The following is a 19,010-nucleotide window of genomic DNA, read 5'->3' on the forward strand; positions in this document are numbered from 1 at the left end:
TTACGCTTTCAAAAATTTGGGCTCAACTTTCCATTACCGTAGCACGAATTTCGACTCGCGGTTTTTTTTATTCTATAGATATGTGCAAATAAATAATAACTATAGCAATTTTAGAGCGAGGAAACATTTATTTCTATTTTTAATTAATTTTTAAAGTTCAGTTTTTTCCATACAAAACACTCAAAAATGGTTGATTTTGACATTTCTTCCCTGTTTTTTGTTCAGTGTTGCCATACTTGTTTTTTTTTCTTGGTAATTTCTTTTATTTTAGTGCTCAAATGGAAAAGTACTTTGCATATACCCAAACTCGCACCCACCCCAAATCCTATAGTGACCCCAAGCAGGGGGGGCAGCATGCCCCCCCTTAAATACCTAGCTGTTAGTACGCCGTGCTATCAATTAAAAAAAACTTGTTTTAGGCTCAAAAAATGCAATACAAAAAAAGTGGGGTTAAGTCCGAAAAAGAAAATATTATTTTTTATGACTTAAAGTTGTTTCCTCGCCCTAATATTTAAAACATGTTCTATTGAGACCTCTACCTAACTGCAAACAAAAAATCAGAAGGAAATTCGTGCTGCGGTAATGTAAAGTCGCCCCAAAATTTGTTTTACAATAATTGTGGTTTGTGGACCTCAAAACCTAAATGTTTTCCTACTTTTTGTGAACCTTGTTTTTATTTTTTGTCCAGCTATCTCGATTTAGGTATCCAACTCAATGTAGTGCATTCAACACGAGATTGAACGCAGCCAATGCACAGAAAAAGTTTCATTGGAAGTCAGAACTTCCAAACTTCCATTCTAACTGGAAATTTGAATGTCTTTCTATATTATTGTTTTTGTTTTGTTTTAACTTTGACATCATTTCACATTTAGAAATTTTCGATTTTCCGATAGATATTCGGATAGCTTATCTTTTCGTGAGTCCGTGAAACTTTTGATTAATTGCGATTTGTAAAGAAGCAATTATGTCAGGTATAATTCATATCAATAAACTATAATTTTTAAGATAATAATTGCTTTAGTGATAATTTTAAAACCATCTGAGAACTACACAATTTTATGACTTGTGGTCGTCAATGTTAGAATACAAATTTGTATCAATCTTTTTGCCTTTAGGTTGCTGTGGGTGCTGCTCAGCACTTCGACCACGATACAAACGGCTCGTCGACAACATATTCCCGGAAAATCCAGAAGATGGGTTGGTCAAATCAAACATGGAAAAGCTGACGTTTTATTCGCTAAGCTCTCCAGATAAATTAGATCGTATTGGTGAATATCTGTACCAAAAAGCCACCAAGGACATCAATCGCAAAAGATACAAGTATGTTTGTTAACTTGACTAGGTAGAAGTGATGACGAATCATGGTTTTATTTTAGGTTTGTTGAAATTGCAATGGAGGCTATGGATTTGCTTTTGGTGGCATGTCATGCACAAACCTTGAATCTTTTTGTTGAGTCATTCCTGCGAATGGTGCAGAAGTTGCTGGAGGATTCAAATCCTAATCTACAAATTATGGCTACAAACTCGGTAAAATAACTGCGAATGGTTGTAAAACAAATAAGTTTACTTTCTTTCTGTTTTTTTGTTCAGTTTGTAAAGTTTGCAAATATTGAGGAGGATACTCCTTCGTATCATCGCCGTTATGACTTTTTTATATCTAAGTTCTCGTCAATGTGCCATGGAAATCATGACAACATAGAACTTAGAGATAGTATCCGCTTGGCCGGAATCAAAGGGCTACAAGGCGTCATTCGAAAAACCGTATCAGATGACTTGGTGGAAAACATCTGGGAAAAACAACATATGGAAAAAATTGTACCGTCATTGCTTTTTAATATGCAGGCAGGTTGCATTAAGAAACTAAACGAATGTACCTATGAACTAATTTAAATTTTATCATCAATTCAGTTTGGTGATTTAACTCCAACAGAAGATCAAACGGATATAACACCACCAGTGCTGGCGGAAGAAGTTTTAAGAGAATTAGTGGGTCGAGCATCGTTTGGACACATTCGATCAGTGCTAAAACCACTTTTAACGTAAGTCTAAGATTTAAAATAAGCTATTAAGTTATGTAGTTATAGAAATTGTATAGCGTTTTGATAGCAACAAAATTTACGTAATATTCCAAAAGTTCATATTTAGCTTAGTATCGAGTTAAGTAAATATTTATTAATCTCTAAAAATACTTACTTTTGTTTATAAATACAATGATTTTGATCCTTGAAGACGCACAAGATAGGTTAGGTTACGTTAAATTGGCTGCGGATACAGAACTCAAACACTTAGGCCAAAAGAAAAGACCCATTGTGACACCACATGAATCTAGAGAATTACTTTTTACTAGTCGAACCATTTTGAGCTTTTTATAAAGCGAAGAAAATATTTGATATCCTTATTAGCTAGTTCACTGGGCTTATCAAAAAGGTAGTCCCCCGGATGAAGTCTGCGTGAAAGAGCAGGGCAAGTGCAGAGAAGGTGAGAGATTGTTTCCTTTTTTTCCCCATCAATACAACTCCTGCAGAAAGTCATTTGAGATAACAAGTCCTTAGAGCGCATTTAGGTCCAGTGAAGGCCATATGAGTCTTTTGGCTGCACACGTTGATAAATTGTGTCACGTAGAGTTTGTTATCGTAAGAGCTGTTTCTTTTAGCAGAAGTTTACATGTAGCTAACGGTATACCTATCTTCTCCCTTTCATGCGAAATAGCTATGACGGTTCCATTTTTAGCGAGTTCATCGGATCTACAATTTCCTGTGATGTCTCTGTGGCCCGGCACCCAACAGAGGTGAATGTTAAATTGCTGCGGCATCTCCATAAGAGACGATCGACAATCGAGGGCCGTTTGAGATTTAGTTGAGACACCGTCAAGAGATTTAATAGCAGCCTGACTGTCAGAGAAGATGCGGATATCAAAAATTTGTATCACGTTTTGTCTTAGCCAGGGGAGGACCCCTTTCATTGCTAAAATTTCCGCTTGGAAGACGCTACAAGGATTAGGGAGGCGGAATGAGATGCTTAGATTAAGCTTTTCTGAGTTCACACCACTACCAACTCCCTCATTTGTCTTCGATCCATATCTGTGTAAAAATGAAGGCTTTTGTCATCCAGGAGTTTTTTGTCTTCCCATTCATCTCTGGATGGAATGGATACCTGGAAGTTTTTACCAAGTTGTGGTTTTGGAATAGTGTTGTCTATGTACTTTGGTATAGAACCGAACAGGTTGAAAATGAGGGAGTGCCCCACATTATTGTTAGTCCAATGAGATGAGGCGTTAAGTCTTATAGCTGCACTCGCTGCCACTTGTTTGCTGAAAATGTCGAGGGGTGTCAGATGGAGGAGAGTGTCTAACGCTGCTGAGGGTATGGTTCTCAATGCCCCGCTTATGCAGAGACATGCAGTGCGTTGGATTCCGCTGAGTTTGTCGTAGTATGTGACTTTCTCCAGTGCAGTCCACCATACTGTAACCCCGTACATAAGTATTAGTCGGATGAACGATGTGTATAGCCAATAGGTTATGCGAGGTTAAAACCCCATTTGTCGCAGTGATCAGCCCATCTAGTGAGCATATGAAGTGCGTTTTGGAGGAGGTCTCTCAGTGTAATAGGATGTTTTCCTGTGACGGCGACAGCAACATCATCGGCATACACAATCACTCTGTAGCCTTCCCTCTCAAGGGATATTAGCAGTTCGTTAACCACTATGTTTCACAGGATAGGGGACAGAACACCACCTTGCGGAGTGCCTCTACCGACATCCATTTTCGTACAAAAATCTTCCATCTTAGAGTTGATGATCTTACTTTTTAGCATTAGATTAATCAACTCACAGAGTGGGAATTCGACGTTTAGGGTCGTCATAGCAGAAGTGATAGCGGATGTGTCAACGTTGTTGAAAGCGCCTTCAATATCCAGGAATGCAACCATAGTAAGCATGCTGAGACATCGATAGTCTCTTATCAATGCTATTACGTACATGGATATCAATCAATCGTTACAGAGTTTTGAGAATGAATGATGATAGGCTAATAGGTCTTAGATCTTTAGGGTTGACATGCGAACATTTGCCCGCCTTGGGAATGAAAACTACCTTTACTTCTTTCCATCGCTGAGGTATATAGACCAGATCTAGACAACTTTTGAAGATCATCTCAATGATGGGCAAAGTTATATCGATGGTATGTTGTAGCTCAGCGGGTATGATTTGATCTTGACCTGGAGATTTATAAGGTGCGAAACTGTTCAGATCCCATGTCAATTTTTCTTTTGTAACAAGACCTTGAGGAAAAGCTAATACCCGATCCAGGACGGTTTGTTGTATTATCGGATTTGGAGCTATCCGGGAAGTGGGTGTCTAGTAGCAAGTTGAGCGTTTCTTTGCAAGAGTTAGTCCAGGTACCATCTGAGTTTTTAAGACAACTAGACATGGTTGGATTTGTCGAGAGAATCTTCTTTATTCTTGATGCCCCCGACGAATCTTCTATTGAGTTACAGAAGGATTTCCATGAAGATCTTTTGGCTATTCTCAATTCTTGTTTATACTTTCTGAGGGATTCCCTATTGGAGTCCCAATCTTGGGGATGTCTGGTCTTTTTTGCACGATTAAAAAGTCTTCTACAACCTTTCCTGAGTATTTCTAGTTCAGCAACCCACCAATTTGGTTTCTTCTTTCACCGCATTGTACTGAGGGGGCAGGCAGTTTCCATGGCTTTATTGAGGGCTGCTGTAAGCTCGTCGGATTTTTTGATCGAATTCAAGAGCGCACAAGGGAGGATCAAAAAGTTCTTGTTTAATCAGACTTTTCAGAGTTGTCCTAAATTTTGGCCAATCTGTTTTCGTATAATTCCGGAATTGGATCGGTTTTGGAGACAAAAGATATCAAAGGTATATCTTCTGTGTGCGGAATGACATTGGGGTATTAAGAAGTAGTTCCAATCAAAACAATTATAAAAGTACGTATGCAACATAGGAATGGTTTCATCAGGAGATGAAAATTGAAGAAATGGTTTAAATGTACGATATTATGTTAATTTCATTTAATATTAATAGAAGTTTTGAACTTAAAATACTTTTTTGTACTTCCATGCTTACATACATACATATATATAAGAATTTCGTTTACAACTTAAAATCACTCCCATTTGCGGTAATTAGAGAATTCATAGAGTACATCAACTAAAGTTCGAAGATTTTAAGGCGAGTATGTCACCAACCAACTATTGGTCTTTTATTGAAGTTGAATTGCATGGTAAATGTTTTTGGGTAAATAATCTTCTATGAAAAAATCTTCCCACAAAGTCTTGTCCTACTTGTGTTTTAGTTTGGAACCAATATATTCTATGTATGTTTACTTTTACTCGAGCTTCCAATTTCAGTAAAAGTGCCGTATCCAAAGTAGAAAAATGCTCGCAAGTCAATCCAAATGATCTACGACCTATAAGTCTATCATCATTTCTTCTTAAGACCTTAGAAAGATTGATTGATATCCATTTAAGGGCAGGTACAAGGTACAAGTCTTCTGTCTTTGCATCAACATGTCTACTGTAAAAGCAAATCGATGGAGACGGCGTTACCCTCCATCACAGAGAGTTCACTATACTTGCTTTCCTTGACATCGAAAGTGCCTTTAACAACGTAGACACATCTGCACTAACATCTCTCAATGTAGAGGGTTCTATTTAATGCTGATTAACTGACTCAAAACTGGGCATCTCTTCTTTCCCTAGAAGAGGGACACCGCAAGTTCGTGTTTAATCCCCTCTCCTCTGAAACCTGGTGATAAATAAACTTCTAACAGGCCTGGCTGGGTATCAACCCACACAAAACCGAATTATTTTTTTTTTGTTTCGAAGAAATACATAATGTCATACGTTAATCCTCCCTATCTTAAAGGAATCCAATTAAAGTACTCAGACGAGGCTAAGTACCTGGGTCTTATTTTTTTCAAAAAAAAAGCTTCTGTAGTTCTTTCTCTTCTCTTGCAAAAAGCTTTTGGTAAAAAATGGGGCGTACATACCCGAATTACACATTGTCTATACACATCGGTAATTAGACCGAATTTACTGTACGGTGTGGCAGTATGGTGGATTACTTTAGAACAAACTAAATAGAGTCCAACTTTCAGCTTGCCTTTAGTTTTACAAACTCTTTAACGGTCCATAACTCTCGATCATCTCTAATGGAGATAGCACAAAAGTTTGTTGGGTGCCGGGCCATAGAAGAAATTGTAAGGTAGATGAACACGCCAGAAATGGTACAGTACAACCCATTCTACCACGATTGGCTAATGCTGGCATACCAATCACTACATGTAAACTATTGCTAATGCATAACGCCAACCGGTGTCATAACCGGGCACTGTTTAATAACAAAGTACGCCACGTGGCTAGGCGTATTCTCAAATCTCAAATTACTTTTGGAGAAGCTGTGTAGATGAAAAGGAAACAGTTCTTCACCTTCTCTGTACATCAGTGGTTCTCTACGAATTGTTGCGTTACCTAATTCATTTATTTTTTAGTTACTTACGAGTATTTCAAAAATATAATAAAGTACTTCGTCTAGATCGTTTCCTACATAATTGCGTACAGTTTGTTGATATTAAAATCGTCAAAAATAAATTAAAGATAGTTTTAATTAAGGTTAATAACTACAAAGTATGTATAACTTTTTTTTGCGTGTTCTTAAAAGACATCAAACATTAATTTTCATTGGTCAAGTATAGAAAAGAAATAAAGAATTTATTTTCTTACAGTCATTTGGATCGTCATGAGCTCTGGGTGCCAAATACCTTTGCCATCCATACATTCCGCATCGTGATGATTTCGATTCAGCCTCAGTACTCTTACACAGTTGTGGAGACTCTCATGAAGCATCTTGATAATAACTTCAAGTCCTCTCCACGTACTAGAACATCTCTGGCTTTTGTGCTTTCCAAAATTATTGCTATTGCAGCGGGTGAGAGTGTCGGACCGTCAGCTTTAGATATTATAAACAATCTTCTGACACATCTAAGAACAAGTGTCAGCACAACCACCGAAATCACTCCCGAAGAATCGCAATATCAAGAAGCACTTATCAATGCACTCGGTGAGTTTGCCAATCATCATCCGGATTACCAAAAAATCGAAATTATGCTTTTCATCATGAACACTGTGCCGGACTTGAGCAAGAAAAGCAAAGGAGATCAAATGTTGCAAAATATCTTGTTGAAGAGTTTGTTAAAAGTTGGAACTCAGTATAGCACTGTTTCTTTCGAAAAGGCTTTCCCAGCATCATTCTTGCAGCCATTACTGAAAATGGCGCGGGCTCCACATGATCCGACTAGAATTATAGTTATGCAGATCTTCCAGGCTTTGCTAGATCGTCATCAAAATCAAATGGTATTGAGTAGTGTTACGGTAAAACCGTACAATGCCTTATCGCAAGAGCCACCTTCACGATCCGATATTATTTTCACCCACAAATACGGAGCTAATATTATGCAAGCCTTGATCGAAAGCATGGCGTTGTCTGATCGCATTGAAGCATTGGCTTCCAGCTACAACACTGCTGCACTTTTGATTGTAGAAATGGCAAGCAGCGAGACAGTACAAGAGTTTCTGTTATTCATCTTAGGGTAAGAAATTAAAAAATAATTGTGAAAATTGCGTTCAAAACCGTTTTTATTTAGAATTCAACAAGTTACAGTAACGGCGGAAGATTTGGATAATGTGCATAAGTGCAACTTGCACGCTATATCAATTTCCCTTCTCTGTCTCATAGCCAGAGTTACCGGTATAAACAATCTCATGGAGTACGCAGAAAAAATTATAGACGCCAGAAAAGAAGAAGCTACCCATTTCTTACCACCGCTACTTGATTCTAAAAAGCAGAGTGGCAAAGTTTACAATATAAACTTTCCGCATTTAGCAATTGATAAAATAGCACTGGCGGAAAATCTACAAAATGCTGGAATGGATTACAACCGATTGCAAACAGGAAGTCCCTATTCACTCAATCAAATTGACAACTCAGCCCATAGACATTCATGGGTTGAGGCAGCTAGCAATATGCCCACAAGAAATAGTTCTGCTGATCTCGCTGCTTATAATAATGATGCCGATAGTGTGAGTAGTTCACCGGGTGTTTCAAAGGTAAGAGAAGGAAACCTATTCCTTTTTGATATCAGAATTTAAATACACTTTAATTTATTTGTATTGTTAGAAAACCCTTGCTCCAGAGTATAACTTCGAAGCGATGAAAAGAGCTTTGGCAGAGCCATCAGAAGCTGTCAAAAAAGAACAACGTGAGAAGCAGCTCCAAATTGGAAAAACATTCCGGGAATGTGACTTCAATGATCTTGTTATGCGGACAGAGCCAAAGGTAATTATATGATAGTCTTTTCTGTTTAAATATGTTTAAAACAATTTTTACTAATCTGCAATATTGGCCACGTGTGTTTTTGTATTTTTAAATGCATCATGATATGCACCAAATAAGCCAACTAAAGACCTATAATAAAATGTTGAGCTCTGTTTTTTTATACTGTCCCAGTGAGTCGTCAATAGCTATCCATACTGATGGCTCTAAAACTGACACTGGTGTAGGGGCAGGCTTCTATTCTGAATCACTCAAGTTAACCGCCTCGCTTAGGCTTCCAAACTACAGTAGCGTCTTCCAAGCTGAGGTTCTGGCAGTAACAATAGCTGCTAAAAAGGTGTCAATGATGGTGATACCACGAGCTGATATCACCTTTTACATTGATAGCCAAGTGGCAATAAAAGCGATTACTGCAACTGAGGTATAATCAAAGCTTGTTTCATGCTGCCGCGAAGAGCTTAAAGTTCTTGGCGCACAACACAACATTAGACTCTGCTGCGTTTCAGGGCACAGAGATATACTAGGCACCGAGAAAGCCGATGAATTAGCAAGATTAGGGTCAATGCTTGACGTAAGCCAAGCTCAGCTAGTTAGCACCCCTACCTGTTATTTAAAACAGGAAATCTCAAAAAGAATAACTATCAAGTCCGATGAAAGGTGGTACCTTCTTGAAACCTGCGGCACTACAAGAAAGATCTGGCCCTGTTTTAACATACAAAGAACGGAAAGAATTATGCAGCTACACAAGGGATCACTTCGATCTCTTGTAAGAATATTCACCTGACATAATCTGTTAGGTTATCATATGAAAAAGATGAGAATCAGTTCAGATGATCTATGCAGATGATGCGGTGACGAGGAGGTGCATGAAGACACTTCGCACTTTCTGTGTCACTGTCCCGCACTCTCCCATCAAATCAAGTAACTGCAACTATTTCTTCGGGGATTTAGAAGAACTCTCTACTACGCCAGGTACTAACATTCTGAACTTCGTCAAAGCCTCTAAATGAATTGACTAACTGAACACATATGTTTTTTTTTATTAGCTTGAGTAGCAATACTCACGGGTATCACAATGGATCTGTATTGATCTAAGTGTGACGGTAAAGACATCAACTGTCAGCCTCTCAACCTAACCTAACCTTTATACCTAACCTTTATACTGTCTCAAAGTGTTTTCCCGAAACAGATAACTAGATTTGTATAGGTGTACATAAGTCTTATTTGCTTTTATTTAATAAATCTTTATTTAATAGAATCCAAAGATTGAAATATTACCGAATGAGAACACAGTTGAAAATCGATTATTCGAAATTAATTTTGAAAAAAATATTTCATGTATGACATATAATTAGTAACATAAAAAAGTAACACAATTAGAGGAAATTGCGTTAAAAGCGTAGTCATGGTTTTTGGTTAAAACTATGTAAACTATTCGTTTCACAAAAAGTGGACTGATTAATATGAATTTTGTATTTGATTGTACGAAATAATTTTAAAAGATTAATTATTAATTCGGAAGCTTAACATGCTAGAACCGGGCAGGACAGGGCATTTACAGAGAAAGTGAATCAAAGTATCCTTTTCATGTTGGCCTCCGCGGCTACGGCAGTAAGTATTGTGAGGGATTCCGAGGCGTATATGCATAAAAGTTCGATAGAACGGTTTTTGTTATAGATGGGCCGTACCATCCTGGATATGGATAAAGTCCGTTATACTATTCCACCTGCAAATGGATTCTGTCAGATAAATCGAGAAAACGTTGCCCTCCATAGCTCCAAGAGGAATATTTATCCTTTTCGTAAGTGAGATATGAAGGGCCGATCCGTGCATCCACCATACAATCGATCCATATGACAAAATAGGACGTACAACGGCTGTGTACGTCCACAAAATCATATTCGAAGGTCCCAATTTTTATTAAAAGTTTCTCTACATGCCTTCTAAACATGTTCTTCGATGTTTACTTTCCCGTTAGTTTGGAGTCTAAATTTCGTGTTGGAGGAAAAAGACGGGAATTGACCGTTTAGTCGTAGTAGGCTGGAGGCAGGTATTTTAGTTTTGGCCGTAAAGAGCTTCAGTTCACTGCTCGTGGCCCAGCTGCTAAATTTCTTCAGCGCCATCTCCTTGATTTCGCTATTCCAGGGGTGGCCAATTTTTTTAAACCCAAGATCGACTGCAAACTGACGACACCCAGTGCGGTCTACCAAGTGCATACTTCTTGAAATCTTAAATGAAACAGCATAGTTCTTACACAATTATGTCATATTTTTATTTTATTTAGAGTTAAAGAATCAATGTATGATCGTCTGTCAAGCGAGCACGGTGTTTGTTTTTTGTTTGTTTTAGGTAGGAAAATGCTGACTCACATACATATGTTGAACCAAAACACGAATACAGCTCTTTAACACATTTTTTTCAAATTTGGATATTGACCAATGCCCAGAAATCAAGACCCGAGGACTATCTTGCTTTTAGAAACATGTCGCAGTGCAGAGTAATAATTTCGTTTTGAAATGTTTGCAAATTTTGTAGCCAATTTAACGGGAAACTAATAAATTCCAACTTCTTATTTTTTTTTAAATCACTGAAGCGAATTTTGAAGTCTGATACCACTGCCTTAATTTCTGCTGTAAACTTGTATAAATTGTAGGTAGTATGTTTTTCCATATTGTCCTAGATGTTTAAAAATTGTTGAAATTTTTTCTTATCTAGGTCAACTATCATAGTCGCTGCAATAGAACTCATCATTTCTGTTAGTGTTTTATTCCTGCCTTGTAGTTCCAGATTTTATATGCTCAGTTTTCCAGTAAAATCTGCTAAAAACGCTAAATCACCCCTCTCTTCAAGAAATTTTATTATTTCGTCGAATAGATCTCGAAATCTTTGTAAAAACTTGGTTCGACTTAGCCACCTTTCGTTAGTGTGTAATGCCAAATCTGGTTCTTTCTCATCTAATTGCTGTTTAAAGAGCCGCCTTTCAAGATTTTCCTTTTATGGAATTTACAATATTGAAAAAGATATCCATCACATATTTCGTGTTTAGTCTCCTACTAGCCAGTACTTGTCGATGAATACTGAAGTGGAAGCTAATGAAGTCTGGAAAATCATCGTCTTTGTGACAAGGAGCAATAAAACCATTATGAATACCTGTCATTGCAGGAATCCCATCAGATGTGATTGATACGAGTTTTAACAAAAGTAATTTGATCTGGTTAATATATGATTTGAATTCCATGAAAATACCAAGGCCACGAGTTTGTCGTTTCAAGGAAATCATACTTAGCAGTTCCTCTTTCGTCAAGAAATCATCGAAGACCACGTGAATAAAAATAAGTCATTGTGCAGTGTCAGTTATATTTGTTGACTCATCAAGTTTTAGCGAAAAAGCAACGCAGCTGACGATATCTTTTTGAAGTTGTCCTTACTTATAATTTCTATGAGGCGCATCATAGTATTTCGAGACAGCTGTATTTTGCTTTTGTGGGTATTTTGCTTATATTTGGCATAAGTTTTTCTGCAATATTTGAAGATTATATAGCTTTACCGCGATCGACTGGACTAATAGTTGCGATCGACTAGTCCACCCGTAGGAATGGAGTCTATTCACAGTGTTAGAAAAGATTGTTTTACCTAATGAAGCTTGAATCCTTCTATTACTTAGCTAAGTACACTTAAAAGTGTATTATAATATTGAGGCGTTTACATACAAAATAGAACAAATGTTATGGAATATGCTTTATATTATATTACATATGCCGAACAAGCAATTTTCTAAAAAATCGAGTTAACATACAAAATAAATGTAGTTCGAATCGGTTACAACAAACTTTTGAAAGTGCAGAATTTGTTATTAGTATTCGTTTTTTTAATTTTTAATATTGAATGTTTGAAATTCGTTTTAATTTAATTTCAATCTTTGAAAATGTTAGGAACTGCTGCTTTACTCTCAATTCACGCAAAATCTTCAAACATTTAAATGATTACTGTTGTTCTACTATGTACTGAAATGAATATTTAAGTTCCTCTTAAAAACACAAACAAAATGTATTAATATTATAATTGTAGTATGTAGTAACCGTGGGGTGATGGTAAGTGCGTTGAACTGTCATGCCATAGGTCTTGGGTTTAAAACTGCCTCTTGCGAGGAATTGATAAATCCTACAAAAGTAATTCTTGGCGTGAAACGTACTTTCTCAAATTAGCTCTTCGGATTCGGCTTTAAATTGTAGGTACCCTCCATTTCTGACAACATTACTTGAACACACGAACGGTTAAGATTTGTAAGTCACTAGGCCCAACTGTCTGTTAAGCTACCTTATCTAATATAATATTTAATTATGGCTCCAAGAATAGTTCGCAATTACTGATATTTTGATGTGAACTATGGCGTTACAGCATCCCTTAAATTATTCTGATATAAACATATTATAAGTCGAATCAGGTAAATCTAATGGCTTCCGAGTTTTGGATATTTTTGGAACTAGAGGTCCCAAAATTGGTTTATTAATAAGGTCAACAACTTACCAAAAAGTCAATTAAATGTTGCTTTATTTTTGATCAGTAATTTTTCTTCAGAGTGGCAATATCACGATGAACGCAATTCTTACATCAGGTTTATATTTTTTATACAACGCCAAAATCATAAACACCCAGACAAAAAATTCGATCGGATTTATGACCAAAGGCAACATTTTTTTTAAAAAAAGTTACTGCAAAAATGGGACATTATTTTATTTTAAAACAATGGTATTCTGAAAACCGTTGTATCTACCGGCACAACTTAAAGCTCAAATTGGAGTTAATTTGGTAACGTGTTCGTATTAAAAAAATTATCAGGATAAAGAAATACCAACAACCAAAAAAAGCGTCTCGTTGGGCGTCAGTATCATATATTATTCATATAGAGATTTTGTTTGAAGTTGAACATTCTGGTACTTACAAGTACCGTCGGTCAACAAAGGGTAAAAAAATACCATAAGTATTCAATGGAAAGTATTCTTTTAAGGTTAACAGTGTAGATTTTGTGTGTCAGATTTTGAAATAATTTTTTTTATGATCAAATTTATAATGATTGAACACAGTCCGAGCAATAAGGAAGGAAGGATAGAATTACACTTTGCAATGAGTGGGAAATATTGAGCCTGGTAAGGCTTTCCACATTCGTGTAGTGTAACTAAAGAAAGAATCCCTATACTTAATAGTACTTCCAAAGTACTAGTATTACGGTTTAATTGTTTGAAGCCAGGAATGAAACTGGCTATTTCACTAGAGCGTTTTTGGCGATGTCGAATATGTCATCTCTACACAAGAAGTGGTTTGTGATGAACATACTTAGAACTGAAAGCTGTTTAGTCTCCTCGATGCAAGTGCCACCCATTGATAGTGGCATTCGGGGGGGTAACAGTAAACAGCATTGAGTTTTTAATGAATTAAATTCTACATGGTTTTTGATGCCCCAATGCTGTCAAGAGCAGAATTTAATGAGCTTATCTTTTTATATCATACGCTGCCGTTGATAGTCCACACCCGAAGAGCAAGAATGAGTATCTTAAAACGTATAGGAATAGCTGAGGGTTCTGTCATCAGCGAAACATTTTAGTGGGTTAAAAGTTTCAGACAAAAGTTTATTTATGAAAATAATGAAGACCGGGGGAGACAGAACGGAGCCCTGGGCGCCTTTATTTTGTGGATATGGATTGAATGGTCCGAAAGGTAATATTTTAAACTCAAAAAGGAAGAGATTCTCAGTAACAAATTCATCCCCTTTCGATAAGAGAGCTTCATGCCAAACTCTATCAAATACCTTTAAAACACGTCTTTTTGTAGGTAAACATTTAAACAAAAACAATTGATGACTTTTACTTCGTTTTTTTTATAAACGAAAACCTTATTTTAAGACTTCAAATTGATTTATAATTTGGTTCCACTTTAAAAAAAAGTACCTCATAATAAACTTAACTATGTAGTTGCAAATATTACCAACGCGATCAACACCATCAAATTATTTTAACGAAGGTTGTGGGAAAAAAAGTAAAATTTCAAACACGGTTTAATCACCCAAAACGAATTATTATATATATGTATATATTATATTAATTAGTGCACAAAATATTTTAATGAGCTTATTAATTTTTGTTTTTTTATATTCTTTCAGCATGACGTCATTTAGAACCGACTTAATGATCTTTTTAATTCCCTTGCAATTGAGCGGCAAATCTCTCAGAGTGATATTAAAAATCAACAGCAGCAACAGCCTCAAAAGCCAATTTATGAAATAAGTTTCCCAGAATTATTCTACTACTAATGCATAGCAAAATAAACAAATTTTAAAAAACTGTTACAAAGTTATTCGTTCAAGTATTTATAACAATTTGTATTCAAAGTATATTATGTATTTATTTCTCACTCTTGTTGTTTTTATTCTGTCTTTTTTTTTAACTATTTTTGTTGTTGTTATTTAACTCTGTAATCGAAGAAGGTATTTTATATAGCATGTGACAGCATTGAATGCTAAACTAGGAAAATATGGAAAATAAAATTTATCGTTAAAATACGACTAACAATCGTATATATTTTTGGTTCCACTGTGTTTTTTGATGTACATTCAAAATATTAAGATGTATATATGTACATAATTTGTTTTCTTGTTATAATAATCGAATTTTTGTACTTACCATAAAACTTTGAGACCCTATTTTTAATAGTTTTGAATACACTGATACATAGTAAGTATAAATTACATTCCACATCCGTGTTGTGAAGACTTTAATGAATATTATAATTTGGGTTCAAGAACAACCAACATTCCTTCAACGCCATAATGTTGTAACCAAAAGTGAGTTCAAATTCGAAAACTCTCTTCTTCTGCTCGTAGAGCTCGCTAGCAGCTTTGGTTCTTCTGTGCAGGGCCGTTCTGTTTCGCTGCGTGCGCTTGACGGCATTCGTCGTTAAACCAGAGGTTTCGCTGTTGTGGCCGTGTAAACCTAGCACTTCAGAGGCGGCATCTCTGATGGCTGCAAGGCAATGTTGCCACTGGGTTTCAATGCTTAATGTATAGGACTCCTTATGATGTTACTAGAGACTCGATCGGAAAAGGACATGGCAGTCTCTTGTGATTGTAGCCGTCTAACGTCGAAACTTCTCACAGTACTTCCTTGTTTTGGCTTGGACCGGGATATCCGTAGCCGTACTTGGCTACAACGAGGTAGTGGTCCGAGTCAATGTTGGCCCTTTGGAAAGTTCGGATATCCTGTATACTGGAGAAGTATCGTGCGTCGATCGCAATGTGGTCAATCTGGTTGTGGATATTAAGAAGTGTGAACTACGTACTAGCAACCAGAACGTCGCGCCCTGCAGCGAAATCGATCAGCCTGAATCCGTTGTCGGATGTGTCGTGCAGGCTGTATCTCCCGGTTGTGCCATGTATTCTTTACGTGGTCAGGTCAGGTTTTGAGAGAAACTTGTGGACGCTTGTGTCCTCATGAATGCACAATGCACATGTCTACCATTTGAACATATGGTGTTGCAAGCATCACTGTTAAAGCGTGTACTAAAGGAGGGATTAGTAAGCAGAAACCGATGCACATTGTAATGAGTGGGAAATATTGAGCCTTGTAAATCAATCCACATTCGTGTAGTGCGGCTAAAGAAAGTATCCCTAGGCTTAATAGAACGTCCGAAATTTCTAGAAGTACGGGTATGGCCGTTGAATTTTTTGAAGGGAGGAATGCAGTTGGCTATTTCACTAGAGCATTGATTATAAAAATAACGATAAGACAATGTTCAAGAGAAGAAAATGTTTCGTTAAGAGGACGATTTCCTCATTCATTCGTTTTTAGAGCTCTCTTTGTAATCCTCTCCAAGTAGGGCATTGGGACACCAGTCCATATATGAGAATATATATTCTTGAGTTTTGGACGAATAAAAGCTTTGTAAATTATAGCCTAAAAGTCAAGCAGCATTTTTGACGATTTCAAATATGTGATCACTTCATAAGAAGTGGTTTGTGTTTCAGAGGATTACGCTTTTGGGGCAGAAGCCAGAATTGAGTTATCGAAGCATTAAATTCTACACGGCTTTTGATTCCCCAATACCGAAGAACAAGAATGAGAATCTAAAACCGAATATAAAAAGCTGAGGGTAATGTCATCAGCGTAAAGATAGATACAAAAAACTCTCACCATAAAGATTTGGTGGAAGTATTTTATAAATCCTTCTAAAAATTCAGATATAACATAGTATTCATCAAATTAAAGAAAAGCCATTATTAATTCGATATCAATTTAACATGTTGCATAAAGTGCGATTTTTTAATATTTTTATGAAGTTATTCCTCTTTTCGTTGTCTTTATTTTCGATGGGATAAATTGAGGCTTCGTTGGTCTTAGTGTTATTTTAATGACTCTGAAAACGACAAAACAATAATAAATAATTTTTAACAATCTTTTCTGTATTTTAGTTTGTGAAGGAAACCTTAGGTATTTTATTGACAAACCATACCTGCACAAAACGAAAATCGTGGTCTTTTAGGCCTTCTTCTTGCTTATTAACAACTAGTTAGAATTCGACAAGGCTAATTTAATAATTTTAAACGTCAAAAACGATAAATGTATAATAGGCGCAGTTAAAAATATATTGTATTTTAGTCCAGTTAATAAAGGTTTCACTTAAAAAAAAATCCAACAGTTTTGAAACTTGGCACACTTACTAAGATGTCTGGTGATGACCCAAAAAAAAGTCCCCAAAAATGGGACGTAAGGTCTAGCGGCAGTTAAGCGAAACATGCTGTTTTTATTTCAGTATTTCACTTTTATTTCGAAAACTATTTGCCGTATCAAAAAATGTTGTTCTACAAAATCAAAGCTTTTTAAATTTTTATAAAAAAAAGCTCTGATGATTTTATTCGTATCTGTTATAGTTTACAAAATAACTCTAGCGGCAGTGAAATTGTCCAGCATCTCCATTAGAAGGAATAACTTTCTCGGTAATCCCTTCTTCGATCATACCAGTGAACTGGCAACGATTGACACAAAACGTCTCTTTAACTTTATTAAAAGTACGAAATGGTTTGTTTAAGTTCATTACTCTTCCATGAGTAACTTCATTAGTGGTATCACACACACATATTTTTTACGAAATTTAAAAAGCTTTTATTCGTGTAATTCCTTAATGCCTATAGAGTTATTTTACAAACTAAAACAATTACAAACAAATTAATATAATATTTCTTTAGAAGGTTAATAAGCTTTAATTTTGTAGAAGATTATTTTTTGATACGCCAAATAGTTTTCAAGATAAACACGAAAAATCGAAAAATCAGTATATTTGTCTTCACTGCCGAAAGAGTTATTTTATAAACTATAACAGATACGAATAACATCGTTAGAGCAATTTTCTATAAAATTTATTGAGCTTTAATTTTGTACAACAAAATTTTTTGATACGACATATAGTTTTCGAGATAAACGTGATAAACTGAAACAAATACCATGTTTCTCTTAACTACCGCTAGAGCTCACCTCGCATTCTTGGGGACTTATTTTTGGGTCATCACCGGACATCCCTAAGTAATATGCCAAATTTCAAAACTGTTGGATGTTTTTTGAAGTGAAGGCAATTTTTTCGTTCATTGACTCGACTCAGTGCATCTAATCTCATAACCTATAGCGTTTACAATACCTGTTAGTGAGATCATCAAAAATACTTTAAATTAAACAAGAGTTCAAGGGCGTCTTAAAGTAACTCTGTCTGTCCGTCACAGTTTCAAAACTAAATCAAAAAAAGCTTATCTAAATATAGATCCTGGTCAGACCAAGTCGCAGGAACCAGCCAAAGTTCTTTATTAAAACACTTCCTTTATTTAAGCGGAATAAAACACATTTGATCTACATTATTTAGTGAATTATGCCAGCCAATTTGTAGAGGGAAGTAGGTATAGACACCATCTTGTTAAAAATGATATGTACACTTTTAAATTAATAAACGTACATATGTATATCGTGATGCGTTATTGTTTATAAATTGTATATGAAAAATAGAACACATACTGTTATGTCCGACCTTTAACATCGAAGTAAAATTCTGAAAATAACCTTTCCTTTGGTTTATATTTTTTTTATGTTGTGATGTATAATCATAATTGCATACATTTAATATAAACTTTAACTTAACAAATCGAAAATAAGTACATTATTACTTTCCTACACTAGGTATTGGTCTGAACAGCCAAACGAACAAGTTTAAATGAAGCTTAAAGTGCAAAAAATAAAAAAAAATATATATATATGTATATAGGTAGATACGAGTTAAATGGCCTTATAATACAAAAGTGACAAAAGATTTTTAATTTCTCAGAACTGAGATCACTACAAGCTCTGAGTTTTTTTTTGTTTTTGTTTTCTCATTCACCCGGATCAGATCAGTGATCATTCCTGTACTAACTTTGAACTTATCTCAATATTTCAATTAAAGTTTAAAGATGCGAATACATGAACACAATACCTACTTAGCTAAACATTTTAGGTAGGTACAGATACTTTTCGTACATAACTCTTTTCGCAAGACAATGGTGATTGTAAATCGTGAAAAGGCGAATACAAAGTAAACTGCCATAACCAGAGGAGACAATCTGGCCTCCTCAAGGCATAAATG

General features: G+C 35.9%; 1 protein-coding gene across 1 annotated transcript in view; it reads left to right on the forward strand.

Moving 5' to 3' along the window:
• LOC129949287 (protein EFR3 homolog cmp44E) overlaps window positions 1–14,930 on the forward strand; it is a 28,156-nt gene extending 13,226 nt beyond the window's left edge. Inside the window, 8 exon segments of the mRNA XM_056060652.1 lie at window positions 1,116–1,320; window positions 1,377–1,527; window positions 1,591–1,842; window positions 1,909–2,039; window positions 6,751–7,614; window positions 7,669–8,131; window positions 8,202–8,360; window positions 14,515–14,930. Coding sequence (XP_055916627.1) covers window positions 1,116–1,320; window positions 1,377–1,527; window positions 1,591–1,842; window positions 1,909–2,039; window positions 6,751–7,614; window positions 7,669–8,131; window positions 8,202–8,360; window positions 14,515–14,664 — 2,375 coding nt within the window. The 3' untranslated portion in view covers window positions 14,665–14,930.
• The last annotated feature ends 4,080 nt before the right edge of the window (window positions 14,931–19,010 follow it).

Source organism: Eupeodes corollae, chromosome 3 (genome assembly GCF_945859685.1).
Source record: "Eupeodes corollae chromosome 3, idEupCoro1.1, whole genome shotgun sequence".
NCBI lineage: Eukaryota > Metazoa > Arthropoda > Insecta > Diptera > Syrphidae > Eupeodes > Eupeodes corollae.